General features: G+C 27.0%; 1 protein-coding gene and 1 pseudogene across 1 annotated transcript in view; both read left to right on the top strand.

Moving 5' to 3' along the window:
* Window positions 1–18588, top strand: part of LOC127638820 (glutamate receptor ionotropic, kainate 2-like) — a 414054-nt pseudogene that overhangs the window by 293600 nt on the left and 101866 nt on the right.
* Window positions 1–18588, top strand: part of LOC127639238 (synapsin-3-like) — a 109041-nt gene that overhangs the window by 36990 nt on the left and 53463 nt on the right. Inside the window, exon 5 of the mRNA XM_052121149.1 lies at window positions 16002–16158. Coding sequence (XP_051977109.1) covers window positions 16002–16158 — 157 coding nt within the window. The remainder of the gene's footprint in view (window positions 1–16001; window positions 16159–18588) is intronic.

Here is an 18588-nt window from a genome sequence, read left to right as displayed (position 1 = left end):
TGTGGGAGTTTCAGTCTCATGCTTTTCTGTTTGTATTTCTGCCAAAAGTGCAAAGAGTCGACAACCAATCGGATGTGTGAACGGGCAACATGATCGCACGGTTGAAAGTCGTAATACTTAGAGAATAAAGTAAAAATTACGAGAATAAAGTCGTAATACTTAGAGAATAAAGTCGTAGCGTTTTGAGAATAAAGTCGTAATACTTAGAGAATAAAGTAAAAATTATGAGAATAAAGTCGTAGCATTTTGAGATTAGTCGTAATATTTTGTGAATAAAGTAAAAATTATGAGAATAAAGTTGTAGCATTTTGAGAATAAAGTCGTAATATTTAGAGAATAAAGTAAAAATTACGAGAATAAAGTCGTAATATTTAGAGAATAAAGTAAAATTCAGAATAAAGTCATATTTGAGATTAAAGTCGTAATATTTTGAGAATAAAGTAAAAATTATGAGAATAAAGTCAGTAGCATTTTGAGATTAAAGTCAGTAATATTTAGAGAATAAAGTAAAAATTACGAGAATAAAGTCAGTAGCATTTTGAGATTAAAGTCGTAATATTTAGAGAATAAAGTAAAAATTACGAGAATAAAGTCGTAGCATTTTGAGATTAGTCGTAATATTTAGAGAATAAAGTAAAAATTACGAGAATAAAATCGTAGCGTTTTGAGATTAGTCGTAATATTTAGAGAATAAAGTAAAAATTACGAGAATAAAGTAAAAATTATGAGAATAAAGTCGTGATATTTAGAGAATAAAGTAAAAATTACGAGAATATAGTCGTAGCATTTTGAGAATAAAGTCGTAATATTTAGAGAATAAAGTAAAAATTTTGAGAATAAAGTCGTAATATTTAGAGAATAAAGTCAAAATTTGAGAATAAAGTCGTAATATTTAGAGAATAAAGTCGTAAGCATTTTGAGAATAAAGTCAGTAATATTTAGAGAATAAAGTAAAATTATGAGAATAAAGTCGAATTTTGAGATTAAAGTCGTAATATTTAGAGAATAAAGTAAAAATTATGAGAATAAAGTCGTAATATTTAGAGAATAAAGTAAAAATTATGAGAATAAAGTCGTAATATTTAGAGAATAAAGTAAAAATTATGAGAATAAAGTCAGTAATATTTAGAGAATAAAGTAAAAATTATGAGAATAAAGTCGTAGCATTTTGAGATTAAAGTCGTAATATTTAGAGAATAAAGTAAAAATTACGAGAATAAAGTCATAGATTTTGAGATTAAAGTCGAATATTTAGAGAATAAAGTAAAAAGATTACTTGAGAATAAAGTCAGTAATATTTAGAGAATAAAGTAAAAATTATGAGAATAAAGTCGTAATATTTAGAGAATAAAGTCGAATATTTAGAGAATAAAGTCATAGCATTTTGAGAATAAAGTCGTAATATTTAGAGAATAAAGTAAAAATTACGAGAATAAAGTCGTAGCATTTTGAGATTAAAGTCGTAATATTTAGAGAATAAAGTAAAAATTACGAGAATAAAGTCGTAATATTTAGAGAATAAAGTAAAATTACGAGAATAAAGTCGTAATATTTAGAGAATAAAGTAAAAATTATGAGAATAAAGTCGTAATATTTAGAGAATAAAGTAAAAATTACGAGAATAAAGTCAGTAATATTTAGAGAATAAAGTAAAATTACGAGAATAAAGTAAAAATTATGAGAATAAAGTCGTAATATTTAGAGAATAAAGTAAAAATTACGAGAATAAAGTCGTAGCATTTTGAGAATAAAGTCGTAATATTTAGAGAATAAAGTAAAAATTTTGAGAATAAAGTCGTAATATTTAGAGAATAAAGTCGTAGCATTTTGAGAATAAAGTCGTAATATTTAGAGAATAAAGTCAGTAGCATTTTGAGATTAAAGTCGTAATATTTAGAGAATAAAGTAAAAATTAAAGAATAAAGTCGTAGCATTTTGAGATTAAAGTCATAATATTTAGAGAATAAAGTCAAGATTTTGAGATTAAAGTCGTAATATTTAGAGAATAAAGTAAAAATTATGAGAATAAAGTCAGTAATATTTAGAGAATAAAGTAAAAATTATGAGAATAAAGTCGAATATTTAGAGAATAAAGTCGTAGCATTTTGAGAATAAAGTCGTAATATTTAGAGAATAAAGTAAAATTACGAGAATAAAGTCGTAGCATTTTGAGATTAAAGTCAGTAATATTTAGAGAATAAAGTAAAAATTACGAGAATAAAGTCAGTAATATTTAGAGAATAAAGTAAAATTACGAGAATAAAGTCAAGAATTAGCATATTTGAGAATAAAGTCGTAATATTTAGAGAATAAAGTAAAAATTACTGAGAATAAAGTCAGTAACATTTTGAGATTAAAGTCATAATATTTAGAGAATAAAGTAAAAATTACGAGAATAAAGTCGTAATATTTAGAGAATAAAGTAAAAATTATGAGAATAAAGTCGTAATATTTAGAGAATAAAGTAAAAATTATGAGAATAAAGTCGTAATATTTAGAGAATAAAGTCGTAGCATTTTGAGAATAAAGTCGTAATATTTAGAGAATAAAGTAAAAATTACGAGAATAAAGTCGTAGCATTTTGAGATTAAAGTCGTAATATTTAGAGAATAAAGTAAAAATTACGAGAATAAAGTCGTAATATTTAGAGAATAAAGTAAAAATTACGAGAATAAAGTCGTAGCATTTTGAGATTAAAGTCGTAATATTTAGAGAATAAAGTAAAAATTATGAGAATAAAGTCGTAATATTTAGAGAATAAAGTAAAAATTATGAGAATAAAGTCGTAATATTTAGAGAATAAAGTAAAAATTACGAGAATAAAGTAAAAATTATGAGAATAAAGTCGTAATATTTAGAGAATAAAGTAAAAATTACGAGAATAAAGTCGTAGCATTTTGAGAATAAAGTAAAAATTACGAGAATAAAGTCGTAGCATTTTGAGATTAAAGTCGTAATATTTAGAGAATAAAGTAAAAATTACGAGAATAAAGTCGTAATATTTTGAGAATAAAGTAAAAATTATGAGAATAAAGTCGTAATATTTAGAGAATAAAGTAAAAATTACGAGAATAAAGTCGTAGCATTTTGAGATTAAAGTCGTAATATTTAGAGAATAAAGTAAAAATTACGAGAATAAAGTCGTAATATTTAGAGAATAAAGTCGTAGCATTTTGAGAATAAAGTCGTAGCATTTTGAGATTAAAGTCGTAATATTTAGAGAATAAAGTAAAAATTATGAGAATAAAGTCGTAATATTTAGAGAATAAAGTAAAAATTATGAGAATAAAGTCAGTAATATTTAGAGAATAAAGTCGTAGCATTTTGAGAATAAAGTCGTAATATTTAGAGAATAAAGTAAAAATTACGAGAATAAAGTCGTAGCATTTTGAGATTAAAGTCGTAATATTTAGAGAATAAAGTAAAAATTATGAGAATAAAGTCGTAATATTTAGAGAATAAAGTAAAAATTATGAGAATAAAGTCGTAATATTTAGAGAATAAAGTCGTAGCATTTTGAGAATAAAGTCGTAATATTTAGAGAATAAAGTCGTAGCATTTTGAGATTAAAGTCGTAATATTTAGAGAATAAAGTAAAAATTACGAGAATAAAGTCGTAGCATTTTGAGATTAAAGTCGTAATATTTAGAGAATAAAGTAAAAATTACGAGAATAAAGTCGTAATATTTAGAGAATAAAGTAAAAATTACGAGAATAAAGTCGTAGCATTTTGAGATTAAAGTCGTAATATTTAGAGAATAAAGTAAAAATTATGAGAATAAAGTCGTAATATTTAGAGAATAAAGTAAAAATTATGAGAATAAAGTCGTAGCATTTTGAGATTAAAGTCGTAATATTTAGAGAATAAAGTAAAAATTACGAGAATAAAGTCGTAGCATTTTGAGATTAAAGTCATAATATTTAGAGAATAAAGTAAAAATTACGAGATTATAAGTCAGTAATATTTAGAGAATAAAGTAAAAATTACGAGAATAAAGTCCTAGCATTTTGAGATTAAAGTCGTAATATTTAGAGAATAAAGTAAAAATTACGAGAATAAAGTCAGTAATATTTTGAGAATAAAGTAAAAATTATGAGAATAAAGTCGTAATATTTAGAGAATAAAGTAAAAATTACGAGAATAAAGTCCTAGCATTTTGAGATTAAAGTCGTAATATTTAGAGAATAAAGTAAAAATTACGAGAATAAAGTCGTAATATTTTGAGAATAAAGTAAAAATTATGAGAATAAAGTCAGTAATATTTAGAGAATAAAGTAAAAATTACGAGAATAAAGTCAGTAGCATTTTGAGAATAAAGTAAAAATTATGAGAATAAAGTCGTAGCATTTTGAGATTAAAGTCGCAATATTTAGAGAATAAAGTAAAAATTACGAGAATAAAGTCGTAGCATTTTGAGATTAAAGTCGTAATATTTAGAGAATAAAGTAAAAATTACGAGAATAAAGTCGTAGCATTTTGAGAATAAAGTAAAAATTATGAGAATAAAGTCGTAATATTTAGAGAATAAAGTAAAAATTATGAGAATAAAGTCGTAATATTTAGAGAATAAAGTAAAAATTACGAGAATAAAGTCGTAATATTTTGAGAATAAAGTAAAAATTATGAGAATAAAGTCGTAATATTTAGAGAATAAAGTAAAAATTACGAGAATAAAGTCGTAGCATTTTGAGAATAAAGTAAAAATTATGAGAATAAAGTCGTAGCATTTTGAGATTAAAGTCGCAATATTTAGAGAATAAAGTAAAAATTACGAGAATAAAGTCGTAGCATTTTGAGATTAAAGTCGTAATATTTAGAGAATAAAGTAAAAATTACGAGAATAAAGTCGTAGCATTTTGAGAATAAAGTAAAAATTACGAGAATAAAGTCGTAATATTTAGAGAATAAAGTAAAAATTATGAGAATAAAGTCGTAATATTTAGAGAATAAAGTAAAAATTACGAGAATAAAGTCGTAATATTTAGAGAATAAAGTAAAAATTACGAGAATAAAGTAAAAATTATGAGAATAAAGTCGTGATATTTAGAGAATAAAGTAAAAATTACGAGAATAAAGTCGTAGCATTTTGAGAATAAAGTCGTAATATTTAGAGAATAAAGTAAAAATTTTGAGAATAAAGTCGTAATATTTAGAGAATAAAGTCGTAGCATTTTGAGAATAAAGTCGTAATATTTAGAGAATAAAGTCGTAGCATTTTGAGATTAAAGTCGTAATATTTAGAGAATAAAGTAAAAATTAAAAGAATAAAGTCGTAGCATTTTGAGATTAAAGTCATAATATTTAGAGAATAAAGTCGTAGCATTTTGAGATTAAAGTCGTAATATTTAGAGAATAAAGTAAAAATTATGAGAATAAAGTCGTAATATTTAGAGAATAAAGTAAAAATTATGAGAATAAAGTCGTAATATTTAGAGAATAAAGTCGTAGCATTTTGAGAATAAAGTCGTAATATTTAGAGAATAAAGTAAAAATTACGAGAATAAAGTCAGTAGCATTTTGAGATTAAAGTCGTAATATTTAGAGAATAAAGTAAAAATTACGAGAATAAAGTCAGTAGCATTTTGAGATTAAAGTCAGTAATATTTAGAGTATAAAGTAAAAATTATGAGAATAAAGTCAGTAATATTTAGAGAATAAAGTAAAAATTATGAGAATAAAGTCGTAATATTTAGAGAATAAAGTAAAAATTACGAGAATAAAGTAAAAATTATGAGAATAAAGTCAGTAATATTTAGAGAATAAAGTAAAATTACGAGAATAAAGTCAGTAGCATTTTGAGAATAAAGTAAAAATTACTGAGAATAAAGTCGTAGCATTTTGAGATTAAAGTCGTAATATTTAGAGAATAAAGTAAAAATTACGAGAATAAAGTCGTAATATTTTGAGAATAAAGTAAAAATTATGAGAATAAAGTCGTAATATTTAGAGAATAAAGTAAAAATTACGAGAATAAAGTCGTAGCATTTTGAGATTAAAGTCGTAATATTTAGAGAATAAAGTAAAAATTACGAGAATAAAGTCGTAATATTTAGAGAATAAAGTCGTAGCATTTTGAGAATAAAGTCGTAGCATTTTGAGATTAAAGTCGTAGCATTTTGAGAATAAAGTCGTAATATTTAGAGAATAAAGTCGTAGCATTTTGAGAATAAAGTCGTAATATTTAGAGAATAAAGTAAAAATTACGAGAATAAAGTCGTAGCATTTTGAGATTAAAGTCATAATATTTAGAGAATAAAGTCGTAGCATTTTGAGAATAAAGTCGTAGCATTTTGAGATTAAAGTCGTAGCATTTTGAGAATAAAGTCGTAATATTTAGAGAATAAAGTCGTAGCATTTTGAGAATAAAGTCGTAATATTTAGAGAATAAAGTCGTAGCATTTTGAGAATAAAGTCGTAATATTTAGAGAATAAAGTCGTAGCATTTTGAGAATAAAGTCGTAATATTTAGAGAATAAAGTCAGTAGCATTTTGAGAATAAAGTCGTAATATTTAGAGAATAAAGTAAAAATTACGAGAATAAAGTCAGTAGCATTTTGAGATTAAAGTCGTAATATTTAGAGAATAAAGTAAAAATTATGAGAATAAAGTCGTAATATTTAGAGAATAAAGTAAAAATTATGAGAATAAAGTCGTAATATTTAGAGAATAAAGTCGTAGCATTTTGAGAATAAAGTCGTAATATTTAGAGAATAAAGTCGTAGCATTTTGAGATTAAAGTCGTAATATTTAGAGAATAAAGTAAAAATTACGAGAATAAAGTCGTAGCATTTTGAGATTAAAGTCGTAATATTTAGAGAATAAAGTAAAAATTACGAGAATAAAGTCGTAATATTTAGAGAATAAAGTAAAAATTATGAGAATAAAGTCGTAATATTTAGAGAATAAAGTCAAGTAGCATTTTGAGAATAAAGTCAGTAATATTTAGAGAATAAAGTCGTAGCATTTTGAGATTAAAGTCGTAATATTTAGAGAATAAAGTAAAAATTACGAGAATAAAGTCAGTAGCATTTTGAGATTAAAGTCAGTAATATTTAGAGAATAAAGTAAAAATTATGAGAATAAAGTCGTAATATTTAGAGAATAAAGTAAAAATTATGAGAATAAAGTCGTAGCATTTTGAGATTAAAGTCGTAATATTTAGAGAATAAAGTAAAAATTAAAAGAATAAAGTCGTAGCATTTTGAGATTAAAGTCATAATATTTAGAGAATAAAGTAAAAATTACGAGAATAAAGTCGTAGCATTTTGAGATTAAAGTCATAATATTTAGAGAATAAAGTCGTAGCATTTTGAGATTAAAGTCGTAATATTTAGAGAATAAAGTAAAAATTATGAGAATAAAGTCGTAATATTTAGAGAATAAAGTAAAAATTATGAGAATAAAGTCGTAATATTTAGAGAATAAAGTCGTAGCATTTTGAGAATAAAGTCGTAATATTTAGAGAATAAAGTCGTAGCATTTTGAGATTAAAGTCGTAATATTTAGAGAATAAAGTCGTAGCATTTTGAGATTAAAGTCGTAATATTTAGAGAATAAAGTAAAAATTACGAGAATAAAGTCGTAATATTTTGAGAATAAAGTAAAAATTATGAGAATAAAGTCGTAATATTTAGAGAATAAAGTAAAAATTACGAGAATAAAGTCGTAGCATTTTGAGATTAAAGTCGTAATATTTAGAGAATAAAGTAAAAATTACGAGAATAAAGTCAGTAATATTTAGAGAATAAAGTCAGTAGCATTTTGAGAATAAAGTCAGTAGCATTTTGAGATTAAAGTCGTAATATTTAGAGAATAAAGTAAAAATTATGAGAATAAAGTCAGTAATATTTAGAGAATAAAGTAAAAATTATGAGAATAAAGTCGTAATATTTAGAGAATAAAGTCAAGTAGCATTTTGAGAATAAAGTCGTAATATTTAGAGAATAAAGTAAAAATTACGAGAATAAAGTCGTAGCATTTTGAGATTAAAGTCGTAATATTTAGAGAATAAAGTAAAAATTATGAGAATAAAGTCGTAATATTTAGAGAATAAAGTAAAAATTATGAGAATAAAGTCGTAATATTTAGAGAATAAAGTCGTAGCATTTTGAGAATAAAGTCGTAATATTTAGAGAATAAAGTCGTAGCATTTTGAGATTAAAGTCGTAATATTTAGAGAATAAAGTAAAAATTACGAGAATAAAGTCGTAGCATTTTGAGATTAAAGTCGTAATATTTAGAGAATAAAGTAAAAATTACGAGAATAAAGTCGTAATATTTAGAGAATAAAGTAAAAATTATGAGAATAAAGTCGTAGCATTTTGAGATTAAAGTCGTAATATTTAGAGAATAAAGTAAAAATTATGAGAATAAAGTCGTAATATTTAGAGAATAAAGTAAAAATTATGAGAATAAAGTCGTAGCATTTTGAGATTAAAGTCGTAATATTTAGAGAATAAAGTAAAAATTAAAAGAATAAAGTCGTAGCATTTTGAGATTAAAGTCATAATATTTAGAGAATAAAGTAAAAATTACGAGAATAAAGTCGTAATATTTAGAGAATAAAGTAAAAATTACTGAGAATAAAGTCAGTAATATTTAGAGAATAAAGTAAAAATTACGAGAATAAAGTCGTAATATTTTGAGAATAAAGTAAAAATTATGAGAATAAAGTCGTAATATTTAGAGAATAAAGTAAAAATGAAAAGAATAAAGTCGTAGCATTTTGAGATTAAAGTCATAATATTTAGAGAATAAAGTAAAAATTACGAGATTATAGTCGTAATATTTAGAGAATAAAGTAAAAATTACGAGAATAAAGTCCTAGCATTTTGAGATTAAAGTCGTAATATTTAGAGAATAAAGTAAAAATTACGAGAATAAAGTCGTAATATTTTGAGAATAAAGTAAAAATTATGAGAATAAAGTCGTAATATTTAGAGAATAAAGTAAAAATTACGAGAATAAAGTCCTAGCATTTTGAGATTAAAGTCGTAATATTTAGAGAATAAAGTAAAAATTACGAGAATAAAGTCGTAATATTTTGAGAATAAAGTAAAAATTATGAGAATAAAGTCGTAATATTTAGAGAATAAAGTAAAAATTACGAGAATAAAGTCGTAGCATTTTGAGAATAAAGTAAAAATTACGAGAATAAAGTCGTAATATTTAGAGAATAAAGTAAAAATTATGAGAATAAAGTCGTAATATTTAGAGAATAAAGTAAAAATTACGAGAATAAAGTAAAAATTATGAGAATAAAGTCGTAATATTTAGAGAATAAAGTAAAAATTACGAGAATAAAGTAAAAATTATGAGAATAAAGTCGTGATATTTAGAGAATAAAGTAAAAATTACGAGAATAAAGTCGTAGCATTTTGAGAATAAAGTCGTAATATTTCGAGAATAAAGTAAAAATTTTGAGAATAAAGTCGTAATATTTAGAGAATAAAGTCGTAGCATTTTGAGAATAAAGTCGTAATATTTAGAGAATAAAGTCGTAGCATTTTGAGATTAAAGTCATAATATTTAGAGAATAAAGTAAAAATTACGAGATTATAGTCGTAATATTTAGAGAATAAAGTAAAAATTACGAGAATAAAGTCGTAGCATTTTGAGAATAAAGTCGTAATATTTAGAGAATAAAGTAAAAATTATGAGAATAAAGTCGTAGCATTTTGAGAATGAAGTCGTAATATTTAGAGAATAAAGTCGTAATATTTAGAGAATAAAGTAAAAATTACAAGAATAAAGTCGTAATATTTAGAGAATAAAGTAAAAATTACGAGAATAAAGTCGTAATATTTAGAGAATAAAGTAAAAATTTTGAGAATAAAGTCGTAATATTTAGAGAATAAAGTCGTAATATTTAGAGAGTAAAGTCGTAATATTTAGAGAATAAAGTCGTAATATTTAGAGAATAAAGTCGTAGCATTTTGAGAATAGTCGTAATATTTAGAGAATAAAGTCGTAGCATTTTGAGAATAAAGTCGTAATATTTAGAGAATAAAGTAAAAATTACGAGAATAAAGTCGTAGCATTTTGAGATTAAAGTCGTAATATTTAGAGAATAAAGTAAAAATTATGAGAATAAAGTCAGTAATATTTAGAGAATAAAGTAAAAATTATGAGAATAAAGTCGTAATATTTAGAGAATAAAGTCAGTAGCATTTTGAGAATAAAGTCGTAATATTTAGAGAATAAAGTCGTAGCATTTTGAGATTAAAGTCGTAATATTTAGAGAATAAAGTAAAAATTACGAGAATAAAGTCAGTAGCATTTTGAGATTAAAGTCGTAATATTTAGAGAATAAAGTAAAAATTACGAGAATAAAGTCAGTAATATTTAGAGAATAAAGTAAAAATTATGAGAATAAAGTCGTAATATTTAGAGAATAAAGTCAGTAGCATTTTGAGAATAAAGTCGTAATATTTAGAGAATAAAGTCGAAAGCATTTTGAGATTAAAGTCGTAATATTTAGAGAATAAAGTAAAAATTACGAGAATAAAGTCAGTAGCATTTTGAGATTAAAGTCGTAATATTTAGAGAATAAAGTAAAAATTATGAGAATAAAGTCAGTAATATTTAGAGAATAAAGTAAAAATTATGAGAATAAAGTCGTAGCATTTTGAGATTAAAGTCAGTAATATTTAGAGAATAAAGTAAAAATTAAAAGAATAAAGTCAGTAGCATTTTGAGATTAAAGTCATAATATTTAGAGAATAAAGTAAAAATTACTGAGAATAAAGTCAGTAGCATTTTGAGATTAAAGTCATAATATTTAGAGAATAAAGTCAGTAGCATTTTGAGATTAAAGTCAGTAATATTTAGAGAATAAAGTAAAAATTATGAGAATAAAGTCGTAATATTTAGAGAATAAAGTAAAAATTATGAGAATAAAGTCGTAATATTTAGAGAATAAAGTCAGTAGCATTTTGAGAATAAAGTCGTAATATTTAGAGAATAAAGTCAGTAGCATTTTGAGATTAAAGTCGTAATATTTAGAGAATAAAGTCGTAGCATTTTGAGATTAAAGTCAGTAATATTTAGAGAATAAAGTAAAAATTACGAGAATAAAGTCAGTAATATTTTGAGAATAAAGTAAAAATTATGAGAATAAAGTCAGTAATATTTAGAGAATAAAGTAAAAATTACGAGAATAAAGTCAGTAGCATTTTGAGATTAAAGTCGTAATATTTAGAGAATAAAGTAAAAATTACTGAGAATAAAGTCGTAATATTTAGAGAATAAAGTCGTAGCATTTTGAGAATAAAGTCGTAGCATTTTGAGATTAAAGTCGTAATATTTAGAGAATAAAGTAAAAATTATGAGAATAAAGTCGTAATATTTAGAGAATAAAGTAAAAATTATGAGAATAAAGTCGTAATATTTAGAGAATAAAGTCGTAGCATTTTGAGAATAAAGTCGTAATATTTAGAGAATAAAGTAAAAATTACGAGAATAAAGTCGTAGCATTTTGAGATTAAAGTCAGTAATATTTAGAGAATAAAGTAAAAATTATGAGAATAAAGTCAGTAATATTTAGAGAATAAAGTAAAAATTATGAGAATAAAGTCGTAATATTTAGAGAATAAAGTCGATAGCATTTTGAGAATAAAGTCGTAATATTTAGAGAATAAAGTCAGTAGCATTTTGAGATTAAAGTCAGTAATATTTAGAGAATAAAGTAAAAATTACGAGAATAAAGTCAGTAGCATTTTGAGATTAAAGTCGTAATATTTAGAGAATAAAGTAAAAATTACGAGAATAAAGTCAGTAATATTTAGAGAATAAAGTAAAAATTATGAGAATAAAGTCAGTAGCATTTTGAGATTAAAGTCAGTAATATTTAGAGAATAAAGTAAAAATTATGAGAATAAAGTCGTAATATTTAGAGAATAAAGTAAAAATTATGAGAATAAAGTCGTAGCATTTTGAGATTAAAGTCGTAATATTTAGAGAATAAAGTAAAAATTAAAAGAATAAAGTCGTAGCATTTTGAGATTAAAGTCATAATATTTAGAGAATAAAGTAAAAATTACGAGAATAAAGTCGTAATATTTAGAGAATAAAGTAAAAATTACGAGAATAAAGTCGTAATATTTAGAGAATAAAGTAAAAATTACGAGAATAAAGTCGTAATATTTTGAGAATAAAGTAAAAATTATGAGAATAAAGTCGTAATATTTAGAGAATAAAGTAAAAATGAAAAGAATAAAGTCGTAGCATTTTGAGATTAAAGTCATAATATTTAGAGAATAAAGTAAAAATTACGAGATTATAGTCGTAATATTTAGAGAATAAAGTAAAAATTACGAGAATAAAGTCCTAGCATTTTGAGATTAAAGTCGTAATATTTAGAGAATAAAGTAAAAATTACGAGAATAAAGTCAGTAATATTTTGAGAATAAAGTAAAAATTATGAGAATAAAGTCGTAATATTTAGAGAATAAAGTAAAAATTACGAGAATAAAGTCCTAGCATTTTGAGATTAAAGTCGTAATATTTAGAGAATAAAGTAAAAATTACGAGAATAAAGTCGTAATATTTTGAGAATAAAGTAAAAATTATGAGAATAAAGTCGTAATATTTAGAGAATAAAGTAAAAATTACGAGAATAAAGTCAGTAGCATTTTGAGAATAAAGTAAAAATTACGAGAATAAAGTCAAGTAATATTTAGAGAATAAAGTAAAAATTATGAGAATAAAGTCAGTAATATTTAGAGAATAAAGTAAAAATTACGAGAATAAAGTAAAAATTATGAGAATAAAGTCAGTAATATTTAGAGAATAAAGTAAAAATTACTGAGAATAAAGTAAAAATTATGAGAATAAAGTCGTGATATTTAGAGAATAAAGTAAAAATTACGAGAATAAAGTCGTAGCATTTTGAGAATAAAGTCGTAATATTTCGAGAATAAAGTAAAAATTTTGAGAATAAAGTCAGTAATATTTAGAGAATAAAGTCAATAGCATTTTGAGAATAAAGTCGTAATATTTAGAGAATAAAGTCAGTAGCATTTTGAGATTAAAGTCAGTAATATTTAGAGAATAAAGTAAAAATTAAAAGAATAAAGTCGTAGCATTTTGAGATTAAAGTCATAATATTTAGAGAATAAAGTAAAAATTACGAGATTATAGTCGTAATATTTAGAGAATAAAGTAAAAATTACGAGAATAAAGTCGTAGCATTTTGAGAATAAAGTCGTAATATTTAGAGAATAAAGTAAAAATTATGAGAATAAAGTCGTAGCATTTTGAGAATGAAGTCGTAATATTTAGAGAATAAAGTCGTAATATTTAGAGAATAAAGTAAAAATTACAAGAATAAAGTCGTAATATTTAGAGAATAAAGTAAAAATTACGAGAATAAAGTCGTAATATTTAGAGAATAAAGTAAAAATTTTGAGAATAAAGTCGTAATATTTAGAGAATAAAGTCGTAATATTTAGAGAGTAAAGTCGTAATATTTAGAGAATAAAGTCGTAATATTTAGAGAATAAAGTAAAAATTACGAGAATAAAGTCGTAATATTTCGAGAATAAAGTAAAAATTACGAGATTCAAGTCGTAATATTTATAGAATAAAGTAAAAATTACGAGAATAAAGTCGTAGCATTTTGAGATTAGTCGTAATATTTTGTGAATAAAGTAAAAATTACGAGAATAAAGTCGTAATATTTCAAGACTAAAGTAAAAATTACAAGAATAAAGTCGTAGCATTTTGAGATTAGTCGTAGTATTTTGTGAATAAAGTAAAAATTACGAGATTCAAGTCGTAATATTTCAAGAATAAAGTAAAAATTACAAGAATAAAGTCGTAATATTTTGTGAATAAAGTAAAAATTACAAGAATAAAGTCGTAATATTTAGAGAATAAAGTAAAAATTACGAGAATAAAGTTGTAGCATTTTGAGATTAAAGTCGTAATATTTAGAGAATAAAGTAAAATTTACGAGAATAAAGTCGTAATATTTAGAGAATAAAGTAAAAATTACAAGAATAAAGTAGCATTTTGAGATTAAAGTCGTAATATTTAGAGAATAAAGTAAAAATTAAATTGATCATCTGCGATTTAAATTAAAAGTGTTTGATCTGTTTATTGTTCACCTGATGTTAGCTTCTGTAAAGTTCTGAACCGGTGTCAGTGTTGCACTTAATAATATTATTATTATTTGACAGGTGTCTTATTTTTATATTATAATATGGCCTGTGGGCGGAGCCGCGGATGACACTGAAGTCTAGCGACGCCCCTGGGTTAAACTATATTTGCTTGTGTAAACTGTAAAACATACTTCCTGTCTGGGCCTCACACAGTCATGCTACTCTTAGTTTCACATGATTATATTTACACATGCCTCACTGAGTGTGACATCTTACACTACTTGAATAAATGCCGCTATTAATAGTTATTATGTGCGTGATGTGCGACCAGATTACTTCAGTGTGGCGAGAGTTGATCGTAATCAAACCCACATGTTAAACTGTAAAATTGCTCATCGCCTGATCCCAGAACTGTGTGTAATGAGCATTTATAATCAGCCCTAGTTCTTCGTCCTCCTCTTCCTCAGCTGTTTAATAATGGAGTGTTTGTGGATATATGGTGCGCATGTGTTAATGCATTGACAGATCCGATTGCACAGCTGCCGTGTGTATGCAAGTCTCGTCTGCGGCCATATGCTGCACATTCCTCTGTTTTCCTCAAACACACATGCTACTGTTTTCTATCTACAACGAAAGGCTGTTTATGATTTACAGTGTTTATGGAATACATTTTATGCTCCAATAAAAATAGTTATAAATAGGGCTAGATTTTGATTCGATTTGATTGGAATTCAATTAATTTGAGTATATTTCAATTATAATGTCCATTTTGTTTACACATGAAAGAAATTTGATGATTCTCAATAGCGATACCACAACAAAATACGAACTAATTTGAGTTAACATTGTTTCCAGTCCGCTAGTAATTATATAAGTCAGTCTGTAATAGAGCAGGAATGTGCAGAAGTAATCAACTAATCGAGAACCCGTTCATCTCCAACTCAAGAACTCGTTCATCTCCAACTAATCGAGAACCCGTTCATCTCCAACTCAAGAACTCGTTCATTTCCAACTAATCGAGAACCCGTTCATCTCCAACTAATCGAGAACCCGTTCATCTCCAACTCAAGAACCCGTTCATCTCCAACTAATCGAGAACCCGTTCATCTTCAACTCAAGAACCCGTTCATCTCCAACTAATCGAGAACCCGTTCATCTCCTACTAATCGAGAACCCGTTCATCTCCAACTAATCGAGAACCCGTTCATCTCCAACTCAAGAACTCGTTCATCTCCAACTAATTGAGAACCTGTTCATCTCCAACTAATCGAGAACCCGTTCATCTCCAACTAATCGAGAACCCGTTCATCTCCAACTCAAGAACCCGTTCATCTCCAACTAATCGAGAACCCGTTCATCTCCAACTCAAGAACCCGTTCATCTCCAACTAACCGAGAACCCGTTCATCTCCAACTAACCGAGAACCCGTTCATCTCCAACTAACCGAGAACCCGTTCATCTCCTACTAATCGAGAACCCGTTCATCTCCAACTAATCAAGAACCCGTTCATCTCCAACTAACTGAGAACCCGTTCATCTCCAACTAATCGAGAACCCGTTCATCTCCAACTAATCGAGAACCCGTTCATCTCCAACTAATCGAGAACCCGTTCATCTCCAACTAATCGAGAACCCGTTCATCTCCAACTAACTGAGAACCCGTTCATCTCCAACTAATCGAGAACCCGTTCATCTCCAACTAACTGAGAACCCGTTCATCTCCAACTAATCGAGAACCCGTTCATCTCCAACTAATGTGCTTTTTTTTATCAGATTGCGATTAATATGATTTAGTGTTTACCCTGATTATGATCAATTATATCTGTAAAAGTACTCAATTATTTATCATGTGAATTACTCTTGAGAAATTGAGTATTTTTCTATCTTAAAATCTCCAGATCGTTCAAGCCAGATTTTGTCCTGATTCGGCAGCACGCCTACAGCATGGCTCCGGGAGAAGACTTCAGGAATCTGGTGATCGGTCTGCATTATGGCGGCGTTCCCAGCGTTAACTCACTCTTCTCCATTTACAACTTCTGCAGCAAACCCTGGGTGGTGCGTCAACTTCACACTTCTGTTTTTCTGTTTTTAATTTCACACTTATAGCAGTAAAACACAAGCAGAAACACGAGAGAGAACGGCAGAGACGTCAAGGTCTCGGGATAGTCCACTCAAAACTGGCTGAACCCTTTATTGGCCATTTCTTCAACATCAGGCACTTTTACCACTTTGCATTTCTAGAAAGTGTTGTTAAAACTTCACACACTCTCTAGTTTATTTGATTTGTTTAAACAGTGTGTGTTCATGCAGCACAGGAGATTAGTATTGTAAGTTATAAAATCCATATTTCTTTAACATGAGTATGTGATGTCAAATGAATGAATTTCCATGTGAACGACTCGAGCCACTCGGGATTCATTTGATGTGCTGTAATGACAGTGACCAGACACACCTGTGAGGAGAGATCAGACCACACACACAATCAGACAAAACAACAGGTCCTGAAGTAGACAAAACATATAACCCTAATGAGGGAGGACATGCAACTGTGTGTGTGTGTGTTTGAGTCTGTGTGTGTGAGAGTGTGTGTGTCTGTGTGAGTTTGAGTGAGTGTGTGTGTGTGTGTGTGTGTCTGTGTGTGTATGAGTGTGTGTGTGTGTCTGTGTGAGTGTTTGTGTGTGAGAGAGAGAGCAGTTATCCAGCTCTATCATGCAGTGTGTGTTTGAGTGAGTTTGAGTGTGTGTGTGTGTCTGTGTTAGTTTGAGTGAGTGTGTGTGTGTGTTTGAGCGTGTGTGTGTCTGTGTGAGTGTTTGTGTGTAGAGAGAGAGAGCGGTGTGTCCAGCTCTATCATGCAGTGTGTGTGTGTGTGAGTTTGAGTGTGTGTGTGAGTGTGTGTGTGTAGTTAATGTCAACATAAAACGGCATTCACACAACCCATTTTACTTCTATAATGTGAGTTATTTCTGAGTGAGACAGAAACTTTAATGAGAAATGCATTTACAGCAGGTCAGGACGTGATTTGGTCCATGAGGATAATTTGTCTCGTTTCCATCCAGCTTTTGCGCTATTCTGTTATTGACAAAGTGAAAATGCTGAAAAAGAAACTGCAACATTTGCCGCCTTATGCCTGTTTCCATTCAAAGCTTTTATGGATAATAATGGCATGCATGATGACATCATGCCTAAAAAACAGTTTGTGGGATCAGTTTTGGTTTATGGCAACAGAAATCTGCCCTGAAGCCGTTTCCATACAGAAATGTGTTTATGCTAATTCTCCTCCAGATGGCGCTGATTTCTTTCCTCTGTAGTTTGGGTAAAATCGGGAGATTATTGAGACAATTAAAATTAGTTTACGTTCATATTAATTAACAAATAAACGCAGTTGCTCTTCTGATGGGACTGTAATATCGGTCCTGATGTTGCACCTATACGCTGGTTGCCATCGGTTACTGACCGAGAGTGAATTGTTGCCATTACAATTGCATCCGAGGTAAAGAGGTTTCGATTTAAAATATTAAACATGTTAAAAGGTTCAAAAGTTGGTTTTCTGAAAGTGAACTCGGCATTGGACAAATTGTTCTGATAGTTTATAATCTTGAATTCTCATTCTGAGAGTCGTTCAGACGACTTTATTCATCTACAGAACAGAGTAAAGATAATTTAAGTGTGTGTAAAGAAAAGGCATTTATAGGTATAAAAATATCTATTTATTTTGTTTGGTAATTTATTTTTATTTAATGCTTTTTTCATTCGGTAATATTTTTTTTTTTAATGTAATGCTTTTTTCGTTTGGTAATTTCTTTTATTTAATACAGGGGATTTTGCCGGCATTTTTTCAAAATAGCACGCTGAATATTTTCACCAGTATTGTGTATTTATTCTTAATTTAAATCATCTTTGTGCACAGAAATGATGTTTTATGTATTGTGGATAATTCCGTGACTGCCGTCTATTATTCTGAACAGTGTGGAAAAGCAACTTTAATAAATAAACGGATGTCTACAGCGATTAAATTAATCACAAACAGTGTTCATTCATTTGTTCTCCTTGTACTTGTTGATGACCGGTGCATGATACGAGATATTTGTGATGCACTCCTGACAGTGTCACGTGTGCAGATCGGATCTATATGCCAATCAATCCATAATCACGTACAATAAATTAGCTTTCAATACTGTCATCATGGTAACAGGCTAACGATTGAGGCAAACTCTGTCATGTGACACTACATTTTTGCATTAATGCCAATTTTATCGACAAAGTGTTTCCAAAAAAAATTTCCGCGACATTTGATGTATCGACAGAGTTTATGCGCTTGAGTTAAACGTAAAAATAAGATGTCGACATTTGTGACATTTTAGCGATAATGTGTGTTTCCATCAGCTTTATTTTGATGCGCTAAAACTTATTTAGCAAAAAATCCTTTGATGGAAATGTAGTTATTGATTAGCTGAAGTAAAGTGTCGATGTGACTGACGGCTGCGT

The sequence above is a fragment of the Xyrauchen texanus genome, chromosome 47 (assembly GCF_025860055.1).
Source record: "Xyrauchen texanus isolate HMW12.3.18 chromosome 47, RBS_HiC_50CHRs, whole genome shotgun sequence".
Classification (NCBI taxonomy): Eukaryota; Metazoa; Chordata; class Actinopteri; order Cypriniformes; family Catostomidae; genus Xyrauchen; species Xyrauchen texanus.
The sequence above is the reverse complement of the archived record's forward strand: the minus strand, read 5'-3'. Positions and strand labels throughout refer to the sequence as shown.